The 21237-nt window shown below is 35.7% G+C and overlaps 3 protein-coding genes, 1 non-coding gene and 1 pseudogene across 10 annotated transcripts; 2 read left to right on the top strand and 3 right to left on the bottom strand.

The window, feature by feature from the left end:
• Positions 1 to 986: 986 nt before the first annotated feature.
• On the bottom strand, positions 987 to 5365 carry LOC111300711 (protein DECREASED SIZE EXCLUSION LIMIT 1-like; annotated as a pseudogene). Its single transcript, XR_016335842.1, has 9 exons — positions 5304 to 5365; positions 4553 to 4725; positions 3778 to 3860; positions 3595 to 3667; positions 3219 to 3285; positions 2895 to 2977; positions 2689 to 2780; positions 2059 to 2164; positions 987 to 1503 (listed from the first exon to the last, which is right to left on the bottom strand). The product of XR_016335842.1 is annotated as a protein DECREASED SIZE EXCLUSION LIMIT 1-like (transcript).
• Positions 5365 to 6117, bottom strand: LOC149519533 (protein DECREASED SIZE EXCLUSION LIMIT 1-like). Its single transcript, XM_089757856.1, has 3 exons — positions 5785 to 6117; positions 5642 to 5692; positions 5365 to 5508 (listed from the first exon to the last, which is right to left on the bottom strand). The coding sequence occupies exons 1-3, from the start codon at positions 5895 to 5897 to the stop codon at positions 5370 to 5372; spliced, it is 303 nt and encodes a 100-aa protein (XP_089613982.1). The 5' UTR covers positions 5898 to 6117; the 3' UTR covers positions 5365 to 5369.
• Positions 6118 to 7305: 1188 nt separating this feature from the next.
• LOC111305766 (lysine-specific histone demethylase 1 homolog 3-like) lies at positions 7306 to 15892 on the top strand. Of its 3 annotated transcripts, none has more exons than XR_016340775.1 (9): positions 7306 to 9605; positions 9916 to 10057; positions 10211 to 12529; positions 12663 to 12756; positions 12928 to 13289; positions 13783 to 14487; positions 14588 to 14662; positions 15127 to 15575; positions 15847 to 15892. XR_016340775.1 is itself a non-coding variant. In XM_022903966.2 (9 exons), the coding sequence occupies exons 1-9, from the start codon at positions 7765 to 7767 to the stop codon at positions 15190 to 15192; spliced, it is 5514 nt and encodes a 1837-aa protein (XP_022759701.1). In that variant the 5' UTR covers positions 7306 to 7764; the 3' UTR covers positions 15193 to 15834. The 3 variants fall into 3 exon arrangements, 2 of the variants coding, with proteins under 2 accessions (XP_022759701.1, XP_022759406.1); XM_022903966.2 differs by lacking the exon at positions 15847 to 15892 and having other exon boundaries at positions 10211 to 10486; positions 10577 to 12529; positions 15127 to 15834; XM_022903671.2 differs by lacking the exon at positions 15847 to 15892 and having other exon boundaries at positions 15127 to 15834.
• Positions 15276 to 19205, top strand: LOC111306128 (V-type proton ATPase 16 kDa proteolipid subunit). Of its 4 annotated transcripts, XM_022904069.2 has the most exons (7): positions 15276 to 16073; positions 16218 to 16251; positions 16683 to 16751; positions 17260 to 17387; positions 17480 to 17765; positions 18723 to 18874; positions 18965 to 19205. In XM_022904069.2, exons 3-6 carry the CDS (start codon positions 16711 to 16713, stop codon positions 18853 to 18855), a joined length of 588 nt encoding a protein of 195 aa, XP_022759804.1. In that variant the 5' UTR covers positions 15276 to 16073; positions 16218 to 16251; positions 16683 to 16710; the 3' UTR covers positions 18856 to 18874; positions 18965 to 19205. The 4 variants fall into 4 exon arrangements, with proteins under 4 accessions (XP_022759804.1, XP_089614205.1, XP_089614204.1 ...); XM_089758079.1 differs by having other exon boundaries at positions 15285 to 16073; positions 16218 to 16354; positions 18723 to 19205; XM_089758078.1 differs by having other exon boundaries at positions 15285 to 16073; positions 18723 to 19205.
• A 1907-nt stretch (positions 19206 to 21112) lies between these two features.
• Positions 21113 to 21185, bottom strand: TRNAE-CUC (transfer RNA glutamic acid (anticodon CUC)). Its single transcript has one exon. It is a non-coding gene; the product is annotated as a tRNA-Glu (tRNA).
• Between the last annotated feature and the right edge of the window lie 52 nt (positions 21186 to 21237).

A 21237-nucleotide genomic window follows, 5' to 3' on the forward strand; every position in this document is an offset into this window, starting at 1 on the left:
TATATGTGTTTCTAAATGAAAGAATGTTTTATTTCTTTATTTTCGATGTATGAAAATAGGATCAAGCATATGATTATTTTGTGTTTATCTATATAAATAATGGATCATGCTTATTAATGAAATGAAAAAAAAAATATTTATGTTTAAAGGATGATTTTATGATAGCTACGTTTTTAAATCCCTGGAAAATGGGATCATCGACACCAGAACTTAGTTCTACGACCCTGGCTAACGGGTAATAGTAGTTAGCAAAGACATGATCATATGACTCTGGCTAATGGGTTATAATAGTTAGCAATGATCATGAGAATGAAATTGTCGATACGACCAATATCACGGGTTATAACAGTGACCGTAGCTAACGATTTGAATGATAATGATGATTTACGATGATTTTTAATGATTGATCCATGATTTGGTTTGATTATGATATTTAAATGATAGCATATTTTGCAATGATTTATGAAGTGATATATTTTGACGTTGATTTATGAATTTATGAAATTTTGACAAAACGATGATCTTGAAATGTTTTGATATTATGATTTGATGAATGTTTTGAATGATCTATATGATGTGTAAGAAAACGATGCTTGATTTGGCAAGGTGTGTGAGCCTATACTTACTGAGCTGTGGTTTGCTCATTCCCCTTTTACTTTTTCTTTACAGATGACTAAGTGATAAGTTTGATTAGTTTTGTGTGAAGTTAGAAGATGAAATGGGTAAGATTACTTAATCGTCGGAGAATATGTTGGCAAATGAGATTTTAAGAGGCAGTTTTATATTTTATATGGTTTGTATTTGGATATATAAAGATGTATCATCAGTTGGATTAAAGATATAAATTTTACTTGATAGATTGTTTTATTGAAGAATTTTAGAATGTTTAAGAAAGAAGGCTTCGTATTACTTTGAGGTTTTTTTCAAGGTAATACGGCCGTGTTATGCCTCGATTCGAGGCGTGACACTCAAACCTTTTTCTGTTTTTCATTTTCATTATTTTTTAAATTTTTTAATTATCAGAGTTGATCTTGTAGACTCCCAGATAGATTGAGATGTCTATAGTAACCATATTAGTTCCACTTTTGTTTCAAGTTTGAGGAGGATATAGTTCCCATAGTGCAACTGTTGTGTCTTCTGACGCAGAGGCTATCAGCTTGCAGTCGGTTGAGTATGAGCCAAAGTTACACTGCAAGAGTAGATGCTTTATTTCTAGATTGTAATGCAAATAATTATAATAACATGGAATAACTCATTAACTGTTTAAAATCATCAACATTAATGACTTAATGCAACTGACGAATAGCATGATACACTGAGAGTCATAATTACACAGTTAAAGCTTGTAAGGACCACAATTACATTGAATGAAATCACACCAGATATTTTAAAGGAAAATAATAAAATGTGGGAATTTCGGCCTGAGAGTCTTCACTGTACCGTAGCATGGTGATATTTAAGAATTGCAGAGGATTTCCTTTGTGATAATTGCATATTCTAACGCTGCCACCATGAATGAAATAAAAAGGCAAGTTAAAAGCAACTCATTGCAGATAGCTACCTAATAAAAGGTCACCATGCAACTGGTTACACCTAATATATATTTTCTGGTTGAGTCTTGATTTCCGAGGAGAAATATAGAACAATAACTCACTTTGACTTAGGCAAAAACTAGATGGGGGCACAATATAGTTCTGTAATCCAGTTTTGAATGAAGACTTAAAGTTGCACTTCCATTAGGTTGATTAGATACATAGAAATCTACTTAAAGGAAGTTTGTGTTCCATGATGACTTTGATTTTCAAAGACCAAAAAGAATTGCATCTAATCAAATTCAGATTGAACCAAAAAACTCATCAAGGAAATCAATGTAAAGGATTTTTCCTTGTCAAGACACATGAGACAGATCAAATTACATAGTTCAATTACGGAATGACAGATTTCCCCTTGAGCAACTAAAATAGCAAATTATATCCAGCAAATTGAGATTCATTTTGAGGATGAATGCCCAAAGATTCAGGAATAAAAGAAAAAAAAGAAGTAAGATGTGATACAAACCTGTGGTCCTAGCCAGCAGTTGGAGCAATTTTACAATCAGGCCAAATTGAGGTGCTGGATATGCCTGGTCGTTCTAAACTAATTTCTTTCTAACAAAACAAGAACCCTACATCAAGAAGAACATAATATAAGAAGCATTAGAAAAAATAATGTGGCTTATGCCCATGCTATGTGAAGCCAGAATTATAGTGGTTAAGCAAAGAACTCTACCAGGCCTTCAACATGTCAAAGGATTCAAAATGAATCCACTTTTTGTTTACCTCTATAATAATGGAGACTATGATTACAGTGAAAAAACAGACATGGGTCACCAAAACTAGTACCATGATTGTAACCAAAAAAAAATTAGCACTATGAGCCATCTGATGTCACTCTTTGATATTACCAGACAACTGGATCCACAAAAGCATACAAATGCAAGTATCATACAGAAACACCATAGGAAACATTTGGTCAATGATTTCCAAAATGAAAATTCCTTAGTCATAACTAAAACATTGAAGATTGCAGCAAGAGGGCATGTGAATCTGTATGCTGTTAGCAACCAGCTTATAAGTTATAAGTAACGAAAAAGGAGTCCATGGGAGGTTTAAACAAAGAGGAAAGAACTTTAAATACAATGAGAATTACCATGGGATAATCCAAATTGTAAATTACAATCTTGTCATCTGCTGCCCCTGAGATACCTCCATTGCATGATCCATCAATGCATAAACTTAGAACTGTGTGGAGAATAAGAATAAAACATACTTACTTTATGAAGAAAAGGAAATTAGAAAAGGAAGATAAAGATGAACGAGAATATATGTGAGGTCTCTGTATTCTGGGTTGCACACCTGGCTCTGAATGGAACTTCATAGAAGTTAAATGATTCCCTGGATTTCGTATATCCCACCAAAGAATGGAACCATCCTCATAACTAGCACATACATCATACAAATCCATAAATGACAATATCTTAGATAGCTATTCCAAAAGTCGGACACCATATTAAAATCTCTAATTCAACCCTCTTTTGGAACAATGATTCCACAATCTTTAAAAGCACCAACCGCAAACAATAAGTCTTTTCCTTCTACTTTTGGAGAATGATAGGAGTAAAAACATGGGAGATGTTGGAAACAACTCCGGTGCAGTAGATGGAGATATCAGAGACATACCCTGCCAAGACATTAAGAAAACCCTCTGACCCAGGTAGTAAAAATGATTGAAGTGCCATGCACATTCCTGCCAAAAACAACCAGTTATAGTTTTAAACGCCTCAACAATCAACAACAAGCACAATGACACTCATCAGAAAGGACATTACAAATTAAAGCTTCTCATAGACCATTGTTCTTGATTATAGACATGCCAATATCCCACTTAATGGAAAAAACTAACAAAACCAATTCCATTACAAGATGTTTGAATAATGGCACTGAATAATTAGCCAAATGTTTGGTATCCTAGAGCTGATTTATCAATGCAAAACTTGCAATGTCCGGAGTGAAAAGTAATGTATCAGAAACTGAACTCTCTCCTTACTAGAGAAACCAGAAGAACAAAGAAAGTTGTCTTGAGATAGCAGTGCAGACCTTTTGCCTGTATTGAGATCCCAAATCTCAACCTTAGCATATAAAACACATGGAAACAATCAGTAATAGGATATCCGAATAAGAAGAAAGAAAACAAGAGTAAATTGAATGGACAAAATATATCCAGAAGCAGCATATTAACCTCAGAAGATTCCTCTCCTGCCATAGCCACATACTTTAGTCCTTCAACATATGTTTCTTCTGTTAATCCACCAAGCAAATGATCTAGTAGGCCATAGCAATGAAATTTTAGAAGAATCAATAAGCAATCAACATATAAATGCAAATAAAACATAGTGCAATGAGTATTAGCAAGAAAAATCTAATGTAAAATTTTGCCATTAGTGCTGCAATAAGCTCAATAGGATGGACTAGCACATACATGGGTGTATATGTTTCCTCGTTAAAGAAAAAAAAATGACTATGAGTTCTTTCCAAGATGCATCTTCCCATTCCAGATTACAGCTTACCCTTCAACAGGACCCTGCGTGCTATATCATTACCAAGGTAAAGCTTACCCTTCAAAAGGCCCTGCATGCTATATCATTACCAAGGTAAAACCAAAAGAATTGATCCCAGAGTATGACGTAGGAGAAGAAGTGGTTGCTTTGCTATTGTAACAAGGATGGTTTAAAAAACAGTAAGAGCTATACAAGTGAAATATTACTACAAGCATGTGCCCCCGTTTCCATATCCACATAGAAAATTTCTAAGATTTGTTTTCTACTTTCTAAGAGAGCATCTTCATTGTCAGATAAGCTAATATTAAGTCCTCACAATAAGTATTGATTAGGGAAAAAAATGGTCCCTTGAGTCCATTTCTGAATCTAGAAACTCATCGAAAATCTAAGCTTATAGAGAGAGTGTGTTGTCACAAACATTTATGTTGAAAACCTGCATGAACCTCATAAACTAACCTTCAAAGGTGTTGGAACCCTGAACTTGATTTTCTGCAGTCTTTCCTTTACTATCATCAGAAATTTCTATATCAACGGCTTCCTTGCCTTGCTTTGCATTAGCAATAGGTTTCTTCACTAAAGACAGATTGCAGAAGTGGTAAGCATTTGTGCTGACTGTAACTGAGGGTGTCCTGTCAAGAACCAAAATAGGAGTAAGGTGAGATTCCAACTTATTACTAGATATTGCTGGTGGGTGGCATCAAAACCAAAATAATAAAACATGAAGTTTTTCTAAAGATCCCAAATCTGCTGGTACGCCCGTGAATCTCAGTTAACAAACAATAACCAGGCTCAACTATAAAATACAGATTTGGAGAACTTCTATTTGACAAAAGGAAAACAGATATGGCAATCTAATCCCTTGCAGCATCTACACAACAATAGCTACTCAATTCTCTATATTTCCAACTTTCAAGTCATTATTTTACAAACTAACAAAACAAGATACTAGAAAGGAAAAAGATTTAGTCATTTAATCTCTAAATAGTTGTTGCCATCGGTCGATAATACATTCCAGGTCAATGTTTAAAAACCGTATGGATTATTAAACTTCATACTTCATATCATGGAAATATAGGCATTTATGGATAACAAAATTAGCCAAACATGTTTTCCTATAATATATAAACTGCGTAAAAAAGAAGCATTGATAACCCACATCCCCATGGCCACCATTTTCAATGGAGAACAATTAAGAGTGGTCAAGTACCTGGAGAAACCTCCCTCTTCTATGTCCCAACACTTGACAGTTCCATCCCCCCCCTGACCACATATGTTAGAAAAAAACATTAAAAAACCCATTTATCTTGTAATTCCAGAAACCATAAAACATAACAAACAAGGACAACCACCTGATAACTTTGTTGGTCCCCAACAAAGAACTGCAATCAACAGCTAGAATCCCATGCGCAGCACTATGCACCATATTAAAAAAAAAAAAAAAAGAACAATGGTTAATCAACAAAACAAGCTTGATTTCGTCAAAAAAAAAAAAAAGGTAAAAGGAAATAGGAAATTAAAAGAATGGCAACAAAGCATGAAACTTACACCGTGCGATGCTGAATTATGTCCCAAATCAACAACTCGCCATCTGAAGAACTGAAAAATAGCATAACCCACATTTATTTTGTGTCAAAAAATAAATGTGAGTGATAAAAAAGGGAAGTTAAGAAGAGAAGTTGGCGATTTACCCGGCGAACGAAATTGATCTCGAAGGATGGAAACAAACATCGGTGACGGAAGCGAGGTGGCCTCTCAGCACAGCCACCGGGTCAGGTGGTGGTCTCTTGCTCTTATAACTCATTCTTTGCTTCGAGCCTATAGCGGAACATCAATAGTCTTGACTACATATTTTTTGTACAAAAAATTTATGTGAAAAGGAGTTAACGGTTACCCACTTTAGCGCCAAGCCGCCCCAACGATTTTTTTCTTTTTTTTATTTTCTCTCTTGTTAATAATGCATGAAATAAAACAAATTAGTAATAATTAAGGTTAAAGTATATATTTTCTTTATTAATATTGGAGTTTTTAATCAATTTTACCAATAAAATAAATAAAAAATAACTAAATTTCAAATTATTTTTTAGAAGGCTAAAATATTTTTAAAAATTCCTAAATTATTTTATTTTTTAAAAACAAACTCTTATACTTTTATTTTATTCAAATAAATTCTCATTATTTGATTTGCATCCAATTAAATTTTTATTTCAAATGGAAAATTGATTAATATTAATGATTTATTTAGATATAAAACAAAGATTAAAAACTTATTCAAAAAAATTAAAAATTAAAAATTTATTTGAATACTATAAAATATAGAAATTTATTTAAATAAACTAATAAAATTTAAAGAATTTTTTTGTTATTTAACAAAAGAAGAATTGTTTCTAATTATATTGTTTCCTTTTTTTTATCGTTCAATTATTTTTTAAATTACATACATAATATTTTATAAAATTATCTATGATGTTTAAGTTTGTAAACTCCATTAACAAAATTAAAATGTTTTTACATGTTTTATTAAGATATATGTTAAAGAACTAAATTAATAAAAACTTACACGGATCCTTGTAATATATTTTTATACGTACTAAATTTATCATATTTTATATATATGTCTAAAATTATGTTCATTATGATTTATATTTAATAATAATAAAATGATTTTATTTTTTATATATTTAATAATATAAGTTTTTAATTCTATAAATAGAGTTAAAAAATTATCATGTGCTCCACTTACAATTTCAAGGAATAAAAAAGTAACATTAATGATGAAAATTGTATTTTTAAATAAATCTTAACTGGATTAAAGATATTATATTTTTCTTTTCATAAATAACAACCAATTAAAATTCGTGTAAATATCTAAATTTTAATTTAAATAATTTAAATAATATTTTCAATAAAATTATCATATCACTTGTAATCTCTTTATTTATCATTAGAATATGATTTTTTTTAAAAATTATTAAAAATAAACACTTAATATAAAACACATTGAATTTGGAATCTGATTACCAATTATTTTAATTTCAAGTAATTATTTTCAATTTACAAAATCCAACCTCCAATAAAAAAAAAAATCATGTGGAGCCAAAAATAAAAGAGGCATTATTCCGAGGTTAGTTAATCGTTATTTAATTCCTTTATATTTTCTCCTAATGATAAAAATAAATATAAAATATTCCACTCCACCGTGTTCGCAATGCAATGCATAGGGGGCGTGGCTGCGTGAGCCCACCTCATTCCAGAAACAACGACGCTAACGTGCGCCTCTCACTCTCCTCGACAAATTCCATTAACGCCTCCGTTTCTCACTGCTTTCGTCCCCTCAGGTCTGGATTGTCCGTAATCCCTCTCTCACTGACTTTACCTCTTTCCTTGGGGCTTACTAAACCCTGGATTTTTGTTATTGCCATTTTTTTTCTCTTAGAAATCTTATTTCCTCATTGGATTTCATGCACTAGAGAGGGTTTAGGACGAAGGCATTGACGATTCTTTGTGGAAAACTCATTAATTGAAAGAAACTCTATCCACTTTTAGTTGTGAATATATGTTTTTTGCTGAATATTTAAGGATTTTGAATTTTTTTGGCTTATGGCTTTAGTTGCTTGAAGGAGGGAATCTTTATTTGAAATTATGAGCTTTGGTTTTTTGGTAATTGAGAGATGGAAAGTGATGATGGTTCAAATTCCAAGACATGTCCGGAATTGCAATTTGATTTGGGGAATAATGTTGAACTAGGGTTAGAGAAGGTTTCGTTACGGAATTCATTGAAACCTAATAACAAGAAAATGGATGGTGGCGGTGGCTTTAAGAAAAGATTAAAGGTTGCAGCTGCTAAGGTTGGTTTTGATGCAGATGATGATGAACCCATTGGGTATTTGTTGAAGTTAAGGAAACCTAAGAATCCTAGAAAGGTTAAGGCTGGATTGGAGGGCAGTGCTGAGAATTGTCTGAAGGTTGAAGTTAAGGTGGGTAAAAGTGTGGGCAAGGATGAGGATGATTTGGGGGGAATGGATGAGACATTGGCTATCTTTTGGAAGAAGTTGAAGGGTCCCAAGAAAGGTATTGAACCTGGAACAATGAGGGGAAGGGGTTATACTTTAAATGAATTGGTTGAGGATGATGCGGTTTTGGGTGGGAAATTTGTATTGAAGACTCTGGAGAAAGGTCAGGATATTGGTGAAGACAGGTGTGATGTGGTTACTGATAAAGTGGTGGACAAAAAACATACAGGGAAAGTGAGGAGAGCCAAGTTTGATTCAAAACCAAAGCCCATTGGAATTGATGATGAATCAGAAGGGTTGGAATCTCAGCTTGAGGAAGACCAGAATGAGGGAGGCTTGTGGCCTGGGGAAGGTTCAAATCAGTCTTTGGATGAGAAGTTGGGAGAGTCATTGTCTACCTTTTTCCAGAAGGCACAATCTGTTTCACTAAGGAGATCTCTCTCAAATTCGAGTTTGAAACAGAATTGCAAGGCTACCCATCATGCTTCTGCTTCAAAGAGCCCAAGTAGGAATTCTGATGATAGTTCTTATTCAGTTCTTTGTTCAAGCTTGTTGCATTCATCCTCCAAAGAATGCATCACAGCGGAGAATCAAAGATTAGAGGATGCTGTGTGTCAACAAGAAAGCATTTTGGAACCATGTGACTTAAATGTTCAAAATGGATTTACAGAGGATCCATGTAGGTCACCTAAAGTTTGTGACAAGGATGGAAATTGGCATTCAAATGTTCAGCTCAGGGACAATCGTTCAGCAATTGACCTGAGGGGCAAACCAGAAAGAGAAGGTTTAAAGGATGGATTAGAGCTTCAATGTACTGGTAAAATAGGCTGTTCAGTGCCCTGTTTAGTTGAAATGCCCAACTCTCTTTCTTCCTCAAAGCAGATAGAAGAAATGCATGGGTCTGCTGATGGAGGTTTGGTTTGGCAACCTGTGAATATTTCTGACAAACACATTTCAAGTGCAGATCTCAAAATTTCTTTAGCTGGGAAGGAAAACTCTGAAGAGGCTGCAAAATTAGAAAGTGGCTGCATCGACCATCTGAGGCTGCATCAACCATCTGAAGATGCATGCCATGGGCCCTGTGTTGCCAGCCATGAATGTTTTTTCATCAACGAAGAGGCTAATAGAGATTCTCCTACATCTTTAACACCTGATGAAAATGAAAGTTTCCATGAAGATGCAGTCTCTCTGCCTAGTTCTGAAATCAAAGAGAGTAAGTCATCAGCTGGCCAGCGAGTGGGGCGCAGTATTAAAAAACGTAGGCATGGAGATATGGCTTCTGAAGGGGATGCTGATTGGGAGAATTTGTTAAATGAGCAAGGTTTTTTCGGAAGTCAACATTTTGTAGACAGTGATCATTCCTTTAGAGCAAGAGAGAAGTTTGCTGAGGCAGCAGTCTCAGCTGGCCTAAAAGCTCGTGCTGTGGGTCCACTTGAGAAGATCAAATTTAAGGAGGTCTTGAAGTGTAGAGGTGGGCTACAGGAATATTTGGAATGCAGGTTCGTGAATGTGTATATAATTTTGTTTACTTATCATTGTTATCATGAATTTTTTTGAGTATGGGCTCCTGTTTTTATGCTCCCATTATTTTTTTTCATTTTCAACTTTATACTACAGTGATTAATTACTCTTTAAACCTTGTGCACCAGGTAGCATCTTTTGTGGAAGTTTTTTATTTTAATGATCTGTGATTTGGCCAATAAACTTGGAATTTTTCATATAATTGACTGTTTACAATGTGCTACCTTCTGATTTTTTATTTTAAGAAGTTCTGCTTTCTTCAATGGAATTAATCGCTTGGTGCTGCAGGAATCATATCTTAGCTCTTTGGAGTAAAGATGTTACCCGAATTTTGCCTCTTGTTGACTGTGGTGTTAGTGATATTCCTTCAGAGAATGACCCACCCTGTGCTTCCCTAATTAGGGATATATATGCATTTCTTGATCAATGTGTAAGTTTGTACTCTTTAATGAGTCCAATTTGTTTTATATGGTTTTTGATGGATAAAATTTCTTTTATGTCTCAGATTTTAGTACTCTTAGGTTATATTTAGTGTTGGTCTTGAAGTTTGGTAGAAAATGAAATGCTAACCTCCTTTTTGCAGGGTTTTATAAACTTTGGAATAGCTTCCAAGAAAGAGAAGGCTGAACTTAGTGCTAAGCATAACTACAAACTTCTGGAGGAAAAAACTTTTGAGGGTAGTTCTGGCACCTCTGTTGCTGATTCAGAGGAAGGAGTTGCCTTTACCCTTGGTCAGGTCAAGACTTCTGAAGCTTCTATGGAGGCAAAGAATGGTGTTAGAGTTGATGATCAAAACCAGGCACCTCAAGCCACAATATGTGAAGTATTGGTTGATTCGATCACACCAGAATTACCTAATGTAAAAGAACAAGAAGAATGCCCAAGTGATAATTGCCAGCAAAATGGAAGTATCAAGGCAAAACTAAACCTTGGTTTGATTAATTTGCAGGTTCCAAATGCTGATCTACCTTGTGATGCAGTTGACATGGGAATAGCCCCCGTAGTAACTCTGGAAGAAAGGAATGATTCACAATATGTTCAATCTGCTGCTTATGATAATCCTGAGTGGAACCACCACTTGCAGGGTGATTCAGAGGTCAGAAAAGAAATTATAGTTGTCGGAGCTGGTCCTGCTGGATTGACTGCTGCACACCACTTGCAACGTCAGGGTTTTTCTGTAGTTGTACTTGAGGCTAGGAATAGGATAGGAGGTCGTGTTTATACAGATTGTTCCTCTCTTTCAGTACCTGTGGATCTTGGGGCTAGCATTGTTACAGGAGTTGAGGCTGACGTGTCCACTAATAGAAGACCGGATCCTTCCTCATTGGTTTGTGCACAGTTGGGACTAGAGTTAACTGTTTTGAATAGCTCCTGCCCTCTTTATGACATCATAACTGGTCAAAAGGTTCCTGTGGATCTAGATGATGCTTTGGAAGCTGAATACAACGCCCTTCTTGATGACATGGTGTTTCTTCTTGCTCAAAAAGGTGAAAAAGCAATGAGAATGTCTCTTGAGGATGGTTTAGAATATGCTCTAAAAAGGCATCGCATGGCAGAAATAGGAGCAGATATTGAAGAAACAGAATCACATTCTTCAATGGATGCTTTATATGATTCCAAAGCAAGCAATGTCATTGGAAAAATTCCAGAAGAAAAATTTTCTGAAGAGGAGATTTTGAGTCCCCTTGAGAGAAGGGTTATGAATTGGCACTATGCCCACTTGGAGTATGGTTGTGCTGCTTCGCTTAAGGAAGTGTCTCTTCCCCACTGGAACCAAGATGATGTTTATGGTGGCTTTGGAGGAGCCCATTGTATGATTAAAGGGGGTTACAGCACAGTGGTTGAGTCTCTTGGAGAAGGACTTTTCATCCACTTGAACCATGTAGTCACAAATATTTCATACAGTCTGAAGGACTCTGGAATTGATGATAGTCAAAATAGGCAGGTCAAAGTTTCTACATCAAATGGCAGTGAGTTTTCAGGAGATGCTGTGCTTATTACTGTGCCTCTTGGCTGCTTGAAAGTGGGAGCCATAAAGTTTTCTCCTCCATTGCCCCAATGGAAACATTCTTCCATACAGCGGCTTGGTTTTGGAGTTCTTAATAAAGTTGTCTTGGAATTCCCAGAGGTGTTTTGGGATGATACTGTGGATTACTTTGGAGTGACTGCTGAGGAAACAAATAGTAGAGGCCATTGCTTTATGTTTTGGAATGTCAGAAAAACTGTTGGGGCTCCTGTTCTTATAGCTGTAGTGGCTGGTAAGGCAGCTATTGATGGTCAAAGTATGAGCTCATCAGATCATGTAAACCATGCAGTAATTGTTCTCCGTAAACTTTTTGGAGAGGCTTCAGTTCCTGATCCAATTGCCTCAGTAGTGACTGATTGGGGCAGGGATCCTTTCAGCTATGGTGCTTACTCTTATGTTGCCATTGGAGCATCTGGAGAAGACTATGATATGTTGGGCAGGCCTGTTGAGAACTGCTTATTTTTTGCTGGAGAAGCTACCTGCAAGGAGCATCCTGACACAGTTGGTGGTGCAATGTTGAGTGGACTTCGGGAGGCTGTGCGACTCATTGACATATTCACCACTGGAAATGATTATACAGCTGAAGTAGAGGCAATGGAGGCTTCACAGAGACGGTCAGAATCAGAAAGGGATGAAGTTAGGGACATAATTAAGAGACTTGAAGCAGTTGAACTTTCTAATATCTTGTACAAAAATTCTTTGGATCGAGCTCGGCTTTTGACTAGAGAAGCATTAGTAAAGGACATGTTCTTTAATGTGAAAACCACTGCTGGACGATTGCATCTTGCCAAAAAGTTGTTGGGTCTTCCAGTTGAATCCTTGAAATCCTTTGCTGGGACAAAGGAAGGGCTTGCCATACTCAACTCTTGGATGCTGGTATTATTGCTTTTCTTGATTTATTATCCATCCTTGAGTCCTAATATGGATTTTTTTTCTAGCAATGCACCTATGTATTGGCATTAAATAATAGCCTTTGATGTTTATATTGTGTTCAAATTGAAATTTATAGGATTCGATGGGGAAAGATGGGACTCAACTGTTGCGCCATTGTGTTCGTCTTCTTGTGCTTGTTTCGACTGATCTACTTGCAGTTCGTTCATCCGGTATTGGTTTATTTTATGCATGTCATATATGTGGTATCATTCACAATGTATTTGCATGGCATGTGTGAATTTTTGGTTTGTCTGTGCAATTCTGATGGCTTTTCCATGAACTAGTATGTGCTGAATAAAAGTGGCTAAGATGACATTTTATTAATAATTTTTTATTTTTAGGCATAGGGAAAACTGTGAAGGAAAAAGTTTGTTTACACACAAGTCGTGACATACGTGCTATAGCAAGCCAGCTTGTTAATGTGTGGCTTGAAGTCTTCCGTAAGGCAAAAGCTTCTTCAAAGAGAAAATCCCTTAAAGATCCAGCTTCAGGAAAGCCACCTCTGTGTGTGCATCATGTTGCTTTTGAGAATAAACAAAGCTTGCAGGATCCTTTTTCTGCTGGAAGCCAGTATCCTTTCAATGTGAAAGAGAATGGCAAATCAATGGAGATGGAGGTAGAAGCCGTGGCAATGTCTGAGGAAGAACAGGCTGCCTTTGCTGCTGAAGTAGCTGCTCGAGCTGCAGCAAAAGCAGCTGCTGAGGTTTGTTCTTTCTTTTACCCATACATACAGTGGCATATCTACGTTGATACAGTGTCCGTAAACTACCATTACTTGGATACCACCTTGAGGCTTTATTTGTGCTTGTGGACGTTTGGCTTTATCTTGTTTTCCTTAAAGGCCAACAAAGTTACAGAGCTTATCCCCTGGTTTGCTGTTATTTTTTTAACATACTGCCTTTTCATGTAAATTTTTAAGAATATTGTGTGATGGCTTTTGTACTGTGAAAGAATTGAATGGCATGCTTCTTTTCACTTTTGATCAAGATGATATTATTAGTTGATAGACTGGCCAAATTTGGATAACTTGTGACAGTATTTGATATTACTTTAAAATGCAAAGAGTCGCCTGACATGGCATTCTACAACCATATTATTCATAACTTTTGCTTTTCACCTTCACTAAAAAAAATTTCCTTCTTCTGCTGTGGTTATGGACTTGTGTTTATAAAGGGATTAACTATTTTTCTCTGTAGGCACTTGCATCCACAGAAGCCAACTGCAACAAATTGCTACAGCTTCCCAAGATTCCTTCTTTTCATAAATTTGCAAGAAGGGAGCAATATGCACAAATGGATGAAGGGAAGTGGCCAGGTGGTGTTTTGGGAAGACAAGATTGTATATCAGAAATAGACTCTAGGAACTGCAGAGTTAGGGACTGGTCTGTTGATTTCTCTGCTGCTTGTGTTAACCTCAACACTTCCAGAATGTCAGTAGATAACCTGTCTCAGAGGAGCCACTCAAATGAGATTGCTAGCCGCTTGAAACTTAGAGAGCACTCTGGAGAAAGTTTGGCCATGGACAGCAGTATCTATACAAAAGCATGGGTTGATACTGCTGGTAGTGGGGGGATTAAGGATTATCATGCCATTGAGAGATGGCAGTCCCAAGCAGCTGCTGCTGATCCTGATTTCTTCCATCCGACAAGGCATGTGAGGGATGAGGAAGATTCAAATATTAGTTCAAGGCAACCAACCTCGAAGCATGATGGACGAGCGAATGAGAGCTCCATCTCCCAAGTTACAGTAAACAAGGAGCGATGTAAAAATCATCCTTGTGGAGCTGATCGTATTAAACAGGCTGTTGTTGATTATGTTGCATCACTGCTTATGCCCCTTTATAAGGCAAGAAAAATTGATAAGGAGGGTTACAAATTGATAATGAAGAAAACTGCAACAAAGGTTTGCCTTCTCTTCCCATTCTTGTCTTTCACTCCTAAGTTCTCCACTTCTTTTCTTCTCTACTTCCACTCTGGTCTTACCCTTATAGTTCCTTTAACAGGTAATGGAGCAGGCAACAAATGCAGAGAAAAACATGGCTGTTTCTGAATTTCTTGATTTCAAGCGCAAAAATAAGGTATGCATTTTATTTGTGCTGTATCCAATATATCTATTTACCCAGTTTACCTATTGGACCTGTTGATTTACTTTTTCTTTTTCTTTTTTTCTCCCCAATTTTGAAAGATTCTCTGATGGACATTACTGGCTTCATTAATTACTATTGTGATGATACCTGGCTGTATTTTTGCTTTTTTTAGGTTTTGTTTGTAAATTAACTTTATCTATACTTCTTACTATTATAGTACTATTCTTCACATCATTTTAACAGACTTCCTTACAAAACTGCTGATGTGATTACGGTTTCCTTTCCCTTTTACTGTGAAGAAGACAACTGCTTTTTTCTTTGTTCTGTTAGATAGATAACCTTGTTGCTATCACTCTTACTGAGTTGGTACATTCCTTTGCAATAATGGACACTTATTGGTAGTAAATAGATTTGGTTTCTTGATGAAACTTAATTTGGATGCCTTTGACATGCAGATTCGTTCCTTTGTGGACAAATTGATTGAGAGGCACATGGCGAATAAACCAGTCATGAAACCATGATGCTGTGAAGGGTTGACTGTATGCTTCATTGGCTGCTTCTCTGCAAGACCTACAATAGCCTCTCTCTCTCTGCATGAGTTCATTACCTTAAATGATGGTGGTGCTGCACAAAGAGTTCTACAATCTGCAGTTCACGATCCAGAAGGTGTCCAAGGAAGAAAAAACGTGGTTCAGTGTTTTAAGATCTTGATTGACCCCGAAAGCAGAGCAAAAGTCGCCCAAGTTAATGTGTTCTTGCAAATTTTATCGGAACTGGTACTGGAATATGGTAGAGGGGGCTGTTTTTGGATGTTGAATTGGCTTCTTTATTGTGAACAGGCTCAATAAAAGTGTTGTGGCTCATCCATCTCATCTGGATTCTGGGCAATCGCTTGGCGGTGAAGGTGACATCAAAATCCTTATATTCATTGGCTAAATGACCTTGTACTTCGAAGGGTGGCAGTCAAGACCCAAAATTTTATCCTGGGATTCCCACAGATGAGACATTACTTGTCTTGACTTTTCTTCTTGTTTTTGATGTGTACAGCTTAGTATTCTTTTACTGATGACGAGCATACAGAGATCGTCTATCTGGAAATGCTTCAATATTGTCCTGATTTTTTAATTGAACATCACTTGCTAACTTCAATTTCTTTCTTCAAATCTTTGTATAAGGAATGTCGCATTACATGCACAGAATGAATCTGAGGGACAGTATCTACATTGTCGTTGTTTGTATGGCGCCTGTATTGGGGGCTTGGGTTTGAATTGCATGGCATCAGCGTGCATGGAGCCTTTTTTTTTCTCCGTACCATGATTGAAGACTTTGAGCTGTGTCCTATGTGATATTTAAATTGAAATAATTCCAACTTTCTACATTAATAATGTATATCAACTGCTGGGTAAGTTAGAGGCATGTACTATGCGATACTAGCTGGCTGTTATATTTTATACACTTGTATATGCAGAATGTAAATAGTAGAATATCCTTTTTTTATTTCCTGGTTATTACTTCATCGCTAACACCATTCTCTCTGGAATTCCAGGTTGGGAAAATGTTGTAGTTCTGGCCAATGGGAGGTATGCACTGTTCTGCTTCTTATGTACTGAATTCTTAAGGCCTAGAAACTATTATTATGACCACAGGTTGGGTGATAATGTTGCAAAGATCCAATTAATACAGGTGAAGCTCGAATATATTTACATGTTCTTTTATCTTTGGATATTTAGCATTTTATTTTCCTTAAGCTTTCAAGGTTTATAGAATGAATGAGCTGCAACTGCTTTAACATGATGGTTTTAGTCCCAACCAAATATAGAGCAGAGATTTATACTGCTACTCCATGAAACCTTGGCTGCTTCTGAAGAATTAACCCTTATCTTGGGTGGTTAATTAATTGAGATATGGTGTGACTCCAATGTATTTTGCTGACAGTTGACATCCTAATGATCATGAAACTGTTGGTACCCAGTGATAAGTCGATTTATGTAGTTGAAAATGTGCTTTGCAGTTTATCTTCTGTCATTCGTTGCTAATACATGCTTGTAAAAACTAGTCGGCGGAGGTTTTTCAAGAAAAGGTGGGTATTTACTCTTGAACAATGGTAGGCCTTGGCGTAAAACTAATAACCAATGATCGGCCCATGTTTGGAGTTAAGTGTGGGCTTACAATTAATCTTCATTGTTTTCGGTTGAAATGTTCTTCTTAAATGTTATCACACTAAAAAAAAAAATGCATTTTGGATCTTCGAAAGCTCATATTCTTTACCAATTATTTGATTATAACTAAGCTCAGCTTTTGGAAAACATTTAACAATGACAAAACTATTAAGAATATATTCTTGCAAGTATTTTATTTTTCTATTGAACCAAAATAATTTTTAAAAGAAAATTACTGTTTTTTATTGAAACAAAAAAAGGGTTTAGAATAGAATTGATATGAAAATATCTGGTGGATTGGAACCAATTCTACGGCCCAAGTTGACTCTTATAAACCCTAAAGAAGCCCAATTTCCAGTTATTGAGCTAGTCCTTGTTTCGTTACTTTTTCCAGTTAGATTTGCTTTAAAAAAAATATTGCTTTTGCAGGAGCGAATTAAACATTCTCAGATCCGATCCGTTACGCTCTTCGGAAAAAATGTCTTCAACCTTTAGCGGCGATGAAACTGCTCCTTTCTTCGGATTCTTGGGCGCTGCAGCTGCCCTTGTTTTCTCCTGTAAGCAATTTACGATACTTTTTGACTTTGTTAAGAGATGATTTTTATCTTTGTGGATCTGGGGTATGGGGTTTTAATCGGATGTTTCGCAGGTATGGGAGCCGCTTATGGGACCGCTAAGAGTGGGGTTGGTGTAGCGTCGATGGGGGTGATGAGGCCAGAGCTGGTGATGAAGTCGATCGTCCCTGTGGTTATGGCTGGTGTACTTGGTATTTATGGCTTAATTATTGCTGTTATCATTAGTACCGGAATTAACCCAAAGGCTAAATCTTATTACCTTTTCGATGGGTATGCGCATCTGTCTTCTGGTCTCGCTTGTGGCCTTGCTGGTCTTTCCGCTGGTATGGCTATTGGGATCGTTGGTGATGCTGGCGTTAGGTAATTCTTTTAGCTTTGGTTAAACAGTTTATTTTTAGTTGGTTTATGCTTTATGATCATACAATTTCTCTGTAGAAAATTGGTATTATTTCTGATTTTTTGATGTTTACCATTAATAATCACCAAGTTGAGCATTTTATATCACCTTGTTAACCCTGAAAATTAAGCCCTTTCGTTCTTGGTTGTTTAGATGCAGCTCGGGAGAAATTTAAGTAGGGTCCTTTAGGCCTTGAGCTTGATGAAGATGTTGTTAGGGTACTTATGATTGCTTCGGAAGGAAACATGAATGTAATTTAACATAGGGGTGAGAAAAAAAACCGACAAATCCGAAAATCGATTCGAAACCGTAATGTTTGATTCAGTTTGGATTGATTGTTTTCTTATTCAGCTCAGATCAAGTTTGGATATATATATATAGTAGGTTCGGATCGGGAGATGAAAAACAAAAAAAATTGGAACCAAATGGAATTTTATTTTTTTTCTTAGTTTATATATATTTTTTAATTTTTTATCAAATAAAAATAATAATTTTATATCAAAATCTACTTAAATATATTAAAATTTGATATTAAAATAATATATAAAAATTAAAAATCGGTAAATCAAACCAAACCGATAAAATTTGTTTGGTTTGGTTTGGATCGAATGAAAGTTCGGTTCGAATTCAGATCGGATTTTAAATTTTCATAATATTATGCAATATCTGAAAAAATTGAACCAAATCTTATTCGAACCGAACCGTTATCACCCCTAATGTAACCATTATTCTTGTTTTATATCCCCTTAAACTAGTACTATATCATTGACAGCATTTGGATATGCTATTATTCATTTTGTATATGTTGATATTCCTTGGTACTTTTGTTGATGATTTGTTGCTTTATTTTGTCTTTTAAGTAGTTTGCAAGCAGTATTACCTTGGAACTGTTTGTCTTATTTTGTAATTGGATTTTGTAGAGCTAATGCACAACAGCCAAAGCTTTTTGTTGGGATGATCCTCATTCTCATCTTTGCTGAAGCATTGGCACTATATGGCTTGATTGTCGGCATTATTCTCTCTTCCAGAGCTGGTCAGTCAAGAGCTGAGTGAACAAAGGCCTAATTACTCGGTAACTGTATGGTTGGCTATGGTACCTGATGAATTGTTGAATATATTTTTCTTTTCTTTTGCTGGTCAGAGTTATATTAATTTTTTTCAGGAAGTGTTTTCTACATAAAATTTCTTGGCCACCGGTGTTGAGTGTTCCTACAGATTGAGAAATTTGCATTGGCTGATGATAGATCAGAGATATGAACTAGTTGTTTCAATAAAGTCTGTAACTTAGTTTCATTATAAAATTATGTACTTGTGGATCCAATGTAAACCTTGTAGAATTACTGCTTGCACTATTTCTTTTTGCTTATATTTTGGTGTGAATGTGATATGAAGCTATTCTTGCAGTCGCAGCTAGCCTAAGTTATTTATGCCTCAACTAAGCCTTCCTTGGGTCTTCGCAGTTGGCTTCAGAGTGCATTTTCTTGTATGCTTTTACACGCCTCCTGCCATTTCACTGTTCTGCTCAATTCATCAATGAGCCATGAAGAATGATAGATTTGCTTGCGTGTGATAAACCATATGCGGATGCAGGGCTATAAGCTATAAAAGGCAATGCAAAGGGGTCGCCCTTTTTTTTTTTTTTTTTTTAAAGAGAGGGTATAGCTTTTATGACGGGGAAAAAAGAAGAGATCTTGACTCGAAATTAAGATTTTATGTTCTCATAAAACTTTTTTAGCCACGAAACCAAGGCGGAGGACAATGGGGTTGCACTTTTTGCCAATTCCTTTTGCGTAGGAAAATATTGCACGCATTGGTAAGGCTCTTACCATTGCTGTATGAATATTAATATTTATATTTAAATATGCAAGGCGTTAAGTAATTCTTTTAGCAATAATAAGGCACGTAGGAAGGAGCATTGGTTGAAAAGTGTTTACAAATATTAATATTTAAATATTAAAATATTAGATATTATTTTTTAAATATAATTGTATAAATCAATTAAATGAAATCTAGAATTTAACACTATCAAAATTTACTATAACTAGTTTTGGCCTAAAGCATTTGTGATATGTTGACGAAGTAAAAACAAAATTTAGGTTATTAATTAGCAATCATTCTTGTGGTGAAACATATTTGTGTTCTTTTGAATTAGAACTTTGTTCATAAGAAGATTAAACTACTTCAATACTGTGTAGATAGCAAAGACAAAGATCACAAATAAATAGAAATTCAATAATTTCAGAGTCTATTATTGGCAGATTATTAATTTCTTTTTTTATGGTCTGGTTACGGATAAATTGGGGTCAAAAGGGCTATTGATGTTTTCCCTGACTAGCGCATAAGATATTCCTGACGGCTTTCCGTTGCCAGGTGGCCCAGTTTTAGAATTTTCTATCACTTCCGTGGAAAAAGAAAGGAATTTTAACTGATAGCTCTGTGGTCTTTGTCCTCAAGTACTAAATGTGCATGATCATACGATATTGATCACTTAAATTGATCTATATGATGCTTAAATCACTACCCAGAGTTCACTTTTTCCAAACAAAAGTACCAATTTTTATTTGAAGTAATGATGTTATTCGCATCTCTCTCGCACAATCACAGGACCAGTGTAAATAAAGAAAATTTTGGGATGACACAATGTTGGATAGATATGCATTCTTTTTCTAGGGTTCTAAATCTATTGAGATTGATGATGAACCATAGCTGCGGTGCTCAAGATACCAATTCCAGGACCAATACCCAACTTTCTCCAACGGTTATAGCAGTTCAACATTAAAAGCATGATATATAGTCTCTCTTTCTCTCTATATATTCCCATGCAATTTTTCTGTAAAGCTTAACAATTAAGGAGCAAGTGGGTTCTCATGTTATCTATCATTGTTGATGAGAAAAGAGAAAAAGGCAAGAGGAAATAATTGTCAACTACCTCCATTTTCAAATTATTTTAGGCGGTTAACTAATAGTAGTAGTAGTAGTGGTGGTTGTAATCATTTGCGCAGTGTTTATGGGTTAAATCTCTCCCCATGGCTCCAGGGTCATCATCACAAACTAGCTAGGCCCTCCTCTCCTCTCCTTTCCTCTCCTCTAACGTGATTTGATGATAGCTAGGTAAATTTTAAACGAAAGAAGTAGTAATGTAGTAAAACCATGCAATGGAAACGCTGTACACATTCTGGGATAGTTGCACTTCTCGGAGAAAAGATGAAGTTATCCAAATCATTAATGGTAAAAAGTTATTTTGACTTCCTTTTTTTTTTTTTTTTTTCTCTCATTTTTGCGGACAGCCAAGAGTTTGAAGGGGAAAAAATTCCGTTGCCGGGATTTGAACCCGGGTCTTTCGGGTGAGAGCCGAATATCCTAACCAACTAGACTACAACGGATTGTTGAGTTGTGTTATAGTAGATATCTAAAATTGGATTAAAGACAGTAGTA

This window comes from Durio zibethinus, chromosome 3, assembly GCF_047325235.1.
Source record: "Durio zibethinus cultivar Kanyao isolate XHJ-2024 chromosome 3, ASM4732523v1, whole genome shotgun sequence".
Lineage (NCBI taxonomy): Eukaryota > Viridiplantae > Streptophyta > Magnoliopsida > Malvales > Malvaceae > Durio > Durio zibethinus.